The sequence below is a fragment of the Muntiacus reevesi genome, chromosome 9 (assembly GCF_963930625.1).
Source record: "Muntiacus reevesi chromosome 9, mMunRee1.1, whole genome shotgun sequence".
In the NCBI taxonomy this organism is placed as follows: domain Eukaryota; kingdom Metazoa; phylum Chordata; class Mammalia; order Artiodactyla; family Cervidae; genus Muntiacus; species Muntiacus reevesi.
Window position 1 is genome coordinate 70024914 of NC_089257.1, and position 6000 is coordinate 70030913.

At 40.7% G+C, this 6000-nt stretch overlaps 1 protein-coding gene across 1 annotated transcript in view; it reads right to left on the reverse strand.

The window, feature by feature from the left end:
- POU2AF2 (POU class 2 homeobox associating factor 2) overlaps nucleotides 1–587 on the reverse strand; it is a 38259-nt gene extending 37672 nt beyond the window's left edge. The window contains exon 1 of the mRNA XM_065944364.1: nucleotides 578–587. Coding sequence (XP_065800436.1) covers nucleotides 578–587 — 10 coding nt within the window. The remainder of the gene's footprint in view (nucleotides 1–577) is intronic.
- Between the last annotated feature and the right edge of the window lie 5413 nt (nucleotides 588–6000).

Genomic DNA, 6000 nt, shown 5'->3' on the forward strand with positions numbered 1-6000 from the left:
TGACACTAATATCTCTATCCTCAGAGTGAACAAACTGGGAAAGATCTATATACAGCTTGAATTCGTGTTAATAACAGCTCTTCCTTACTATCTGTATGTGGAAAGTCCTTCATCCTTAATCTTAAAAGCAAGATGGATGAATAAAAGATATTTCAAGCTCTCTATAAATGTGGATTCTTCTCCTGCACTTTTCTTACAGTTGAAAACTTGCTATAAATTGTTACATCTGATATACTATATGGCTACACTGGAAAAGAATGCTTTAATATCCAGGTTCTTATTTTATAAAAATAATGTTCAGTAGAATTGATCTTTCAGAAAACATACCCTCATGTACTTGATACAGCAAAATAAATCCAGCAATTAGTAATTAAATGTGAACAGAATTGTGAAAATATTATCAAGAGTTCTAAGTTGTTGGTCTCTGGTCTATTTTGATAGCTTTTTTTGTTCAAGCTAGAGTTAGGGATATTTCTTCTTGTCCTTTGCTTTCTGTTATAGCTTTGTGATGTCAAAAATAAACACTAGGCTTCTCAAAGTTTTAAAAAAAAGTTTTAGATAATTGATATTGACTCACCACTTTCCATCCTGGATGGTTCTGGTAAATTTCCTTCTTAAGGCAACGTAGGATTTCAGGTGAATGGTGGATTTTCCTTGATAAGGGAGCCAATCTCCTGGAAAGGTCAGTCTGATTCTGATGGGAAAGGCTTCTTCTGTACATGGTAATGATGCTTCTGAAATGACTTGCTTTAGATTTGATTAAATGCAAATCCTTTGGTGTCTGTTTCTCTACAATTTGCATCCCCAGTGTAGATTATATATGAAGGTACTTTTTCCCTCCCCAAGTAGATTTTTATTCAGTAACAATGAGTTTCCATTAGGAACAAACGCTCTTAAACATTTATTATGGCAATAAGGAATCTATAATTTGTTTTATGAATAGCAGTGGAATTTTCTATCCCTTTTACATAGAGTTCAGTTTTGAAAAATATTGTGTATGAAAGAAACATATTTCCCAGTAGGAAATATAGGTATTATACTGTTAGTTTTGTAATTATGAATACATGATTTTTATAAGCTATGTATCTTTTAGATATAGATAGAATTCAGAAAGGAAGTTGTTTTTGTTTAGGAATAAGAAGAAAAATGAATGTCACTTTAATACAATGGGATAACCTTTTTATCATATATAAAGCATAAATATATTATCTATATTAGAGGTTTCTAAAACCTGCCAGTACTACAGAATCACTAGTGGAGCTTGTTAAAAATACTTTTGCCCAACCCCACAGCCAATTCTAATTCAGAATCATTTGAACTAGGACTCAGAGAGCTATATTTTGAAACAAATTTTTTTGAGTTAAAAAATTTTTTTTTTTTTTTTAATGCACAGTCAGCATGAAATCTTCTAGGTCAAATTTAAAGAACCAAATTTGAGGTCCTTTCTGACATTTTCATTATTTATTTTTACCCGCTATTGCAGCTTAACCTAATTTTGGTCTCCCAGTCTTGAACAAAGTTAGTTCCTGGTTGTTCTGGATTTGTATAACACTTGGTGTTTTAAGACTTCAGGCTTCCCTGGTGGCTCAGAGAGTAAAGAATCTGCCTGCAGTGAAGGAGGCCAGTGTTTGATCCATGGGTCAGGAAGATCCCCTGGAAGAGGCCTTGGCAACCCACTTCAGTGTTCTCGACTGGAGAATCCCTGTGGACAGACGAGCCTGGAGGGCTACGATCCACAGGGTTGCCAAGCATTGGACACGACTAAGCGACCAACACTTCAGGCCTTCAAATAGGTGACAATAAATGTTCCTCCAGCTCTGCATCACATGCGCATTTCAGAGAGATGGAATCCAGAAAACAGTGGTTGTGTTTTAGTCAAAGGGCATTCTGGACATCTTCTGAGGTCCTGGAGACTGGTTCAGAAGATTAGCATAGTTGAAACTGATTTCATAATAAAAACAAAAAATTATCTGCCCTTTATTCTCTCATTCTCTCATGAATGCCCAGAGGAGTTTTCTAGAAGCTGCATGAACTGTGCTACTGTAGCATATTGAATGGAGAAGCAGATAGAGTCCAGCTGTTTTTCGGAAGCCAGGCCATTTGTAAAATTGTAAAACAGTGCTATCCTTTTCAATAAATTTGTTTAGTGTTTGGAGATCATAGCTATTTTTATGAAAAGTTATTTATGTTGACATGTTATGGTTTATCATAACTATTTTAAGTGAATAATGGATATTTTAAATACTATTAGTTTTAACTTACAATGTAATAAATATATGTGAATATAAGTCCTATAAAAAGTTGGTTGATGTCCTCAACAGTGTATAAAAAAGTAAGGGGTTCTGAGACTGAATAGCTTGAAAACTCTCCTCTGGAAGAACATCTGTAGTTCAAATGAGTTTCTAGAATGTTCTAACTCACAGTAGATTTGAGGACGTTGTGTCTGCATTTCTCTTACTGATAGACTACGCCTTTGTGGTCTCCACATTTCTATAAGAAAACCAAAATGACAAATTTATTTCAATTTTCCAGTTTCCTGCACCTGTTTTCTTCACTCTTTTAAGCAAATGAGAAGACACAGAGAGAGGATAACTACATTGGTCCCAGAACCTGTGATTTGTATCCTATTTTAAGCAAGAGTGCCCTGCTGATCATCCAAATTCATTCTTGCTTACTCTTTGAACCAATAGCTCTATATTAAAATAAAATATAAAAATTTAAACCACAGCAAATTCTCTAACATGTATATTCTTCTCAACACTGTAGTTTTAAAAGAGCTGGAACATTATAAAACTTTCAAGTATAATGGAACCTTTTACAAACATAGATACAGCACCTGCTGCTGAAAGAAAAGAGCTCATCCTCCTCAGCATGGCACTTCTATGGTCTGGCCCATCCTACCTTTCTTCCTGTCTACCATTTCTTCCCCTAGCACAGCCTCCACCCCAATGCACAGTGTGGTCCTTGACCAGCTGCCTCAGAGTTACCTGCAACACTCAGTCAATGCAGTCTATCTTAGATTTACTGAATCTAGGATAAATCTGGCCATCCTGTCACAAAATCTGCGTTATACATTATAATTGTGATTCTTAATAAATACTGAAGGTTAAGGCTTGCTCTAGCTATAACCGACTACTCAGTGATTTTCAGGATTCAGCAGAAATGCTACCTTCTCCAGGCAATTTGCTTTTATACTCATCAAGATGGATTCAGTGGCATATTCATGGTGCTTCTTGCTTGAGTCTCCAATGGCACTGATTTCATGCTGCTTTCTATTCTGGTCAATGCTTTTTGCATAGCCAGCCTCCATCCTCAGCCAGAATGCCTCTCTCTTCTGCTCTGTATTCTGCTCTTAACTGTGTTGATGGTGCTGTGCACCTAGAAAGTCCCCAGTGAGTGCCTGCCATGCTGAACCCTGCTACAGAAGGCATCAGAGAAGCGAGTTACTGGGTAGAAGTAGCAACATGAGATAAAGCATAGCAGAGGGAATTCCATTATTTTTCATGGTAGAGAAATGTTATCACAAGTACTGAGTTAGCCAGAAAGTTCATAAGATGTCACAGAAAAACGTGGATGAAGTTTCTGGCCAACCCAGTATAATCTTTCTCTTAACACAAACTGAACACAACTAAACACAACACCAAAGAGCTTGTAATCATCTTCCTGTAGGCTGCTCCTGCACCTATAGCTCAAATCATAGATTTTCTAGAAACATTTTAATGTAGAAATGTCTAGTACACTGCAGAAGCATTTCAGAGATTAGACATTATTGGGACAGCTGAGATGCACTGAAGTTGAGAAATTGATTTGCAATCAATACAGGCTTGAGCTTTAAAAATTCGCTGTAGTACACTTGCTGTATTTGCATAGAACTCTAGAATTGTTTACATAGAATTAGATACATTTAAAAAGAAATCCTCGGAGAGAACAAGATGGTGGAGGAGTAGGTGGATGTGGAGTACTTCTTTCTCCACCGGTACATCAGGAATACACCTTCAGACACAGAAGTGGATGCCGAACAACAGCTGAGGGTGGACAGGAGTACCTGACCAGAGGAAAAGAATGTATAGAACCATGCAAAACTCAGTAGGATGAAGGAACTAGGGGGAAAAAACAGGAGTGTTAGTAGGACTGGACCTGCCCTTTGGGAACTGAAGCAGGGATCCAATTCCCACATGAGGGCAATTGTCTGAGTCAGAGGAGAGACATTTAAGGCTGAGAGTGAAACAGCTGATCTGTGGCAGCCTAAATGGAATGAAAATCAGACAGTCCTTGCTGCAGTCATACATACCCCGGACAGGGACGCAGGTCCCCTGGAAGGTGCAGTGGCTGGGAGCTGGAGTCTGGGGACTGTGGAGCAATCCCAGGGCAAGGGCTGCTGTTGATTGCAGAGAGGTGCATTGAGGGGGTGTGAGGAAGGAGGTTGTGGTGGGAAAGGGCTGTGGAGGAAAGCCAGGAAGCCATGGAAGCAAGGTGATACTGCTGAGTCATGCATAGAGGGTGGAGCCATCACCATAGCCTCTCTCCCTCTACACACCAGCACGTGAACAACAGAGAGGCTGGCCCATAAAACGCCTGAGGCACTGAACTGCAGAGCAGGACTCCACCCAGGATGCTCCTTTAAGTGACTGGTGTGCAGATCTACAGAGTAGGACCCCAGCCAGGGCACCCCTTTAAGTGTCTGACGTGTTGATCTACAGAGTAAAACCCCCTAGAAGGGCCCTTCTATGTGCCTGACGTACTGAACAACAGAGGAGGACCCCAGGCAAGGGAGCCTTCTAAGTGCCTGAATGGGTGGAGCTATGGAGAAAGACTGGCCAAAGAGGCCTTCTATTGCCAGCTACAAGAGGCTGGAATAAAGACTCTGAGAGGACCATAACTCCTGCGGCAGAGGCAGCCTGTCTCTGCATACTTGGCGCTGCCAGGGTCCCCGCAAGTCAAGCAGCTGCGCCACCTTCACACTCAAGTCTCACTGGAGCAGAGCTGCCACAGGCAAAAAATGTCTTGCATCTATGCACTCAGGGTCGCTTCAATTGTGTCCAACTCTTTGCGACCCTATAATCTGTGGCCTACCAGGCTTCTCTGTTAGAGAGGTGGGTTCTCCAGGCAAGAATACTGGAGCATATTGGCCAACACTGGTTGCCATACCCGTCTAGAGCACTATATTTCTGCTGTTGTAGCTGCCAACTCCCCTGAGAACCTGGTGCTGCCGGAATCCCTGTGACCCAAGCAGCTGCACCACCTCCACACCTGGCCCTCACAGGGGCAAACCCAAGTCCTCCAGGGCAGCCTCAGGAGCAAACCCCAGTGCACGACCCACATGCAGAGGTGGAAATAAAACCACAGTTGAAACCAGGGGCAGTGTGGCTAAAGAAGAAGACCCAAAACCTTCCCACCAGCTATACAAGCTACAGATTAAATCCACACAACCAACTAACCAGACTCTGTGTCTATGGAATATATAAAAGGTTATTTAGAGCTCCCACAGAAGAAAACGCACTAGTTCTGATAGCTGTGGACATTGGAGGCAAGAACCCACAGGAGTAGGGCCAGACTAGAATCTGAGCTGCCCCCACAGCAGGTCCAGAGACCAGCACGGTGTTGGAGGGCATCCTAGGAAGGTGAGGTGGACTGTGACTCCCAGCGAGGGAAAGGACTCTGACAGCAGCGACTCAAGAAAAACATTTATATTCTTATTTTTGACTTGTTCTGTAGATTCTTTTGGACTTTTTTCTTTTTCCTCTTTCCCCCCACACTGTTGTAGTTGTTCATTTTATTGGCACTATGAAATCTAATTAAGCTTTTGAAATTTTTTTCCCCTCAGTCATATTTTTTATTGTTGTTATAAACCTCTGCCACTTTTACAGTTCTATGGAGTTTTCCTCCCCCCTTTTCCTTTTCTCTTTTTTTAATTCTAATTTTTTAAACATATTGTTATTTTTTCTACATTTATTCCTTTACCTTCCATACTGTTCTTTTCCTCTTGCAGTTAATCTTTAA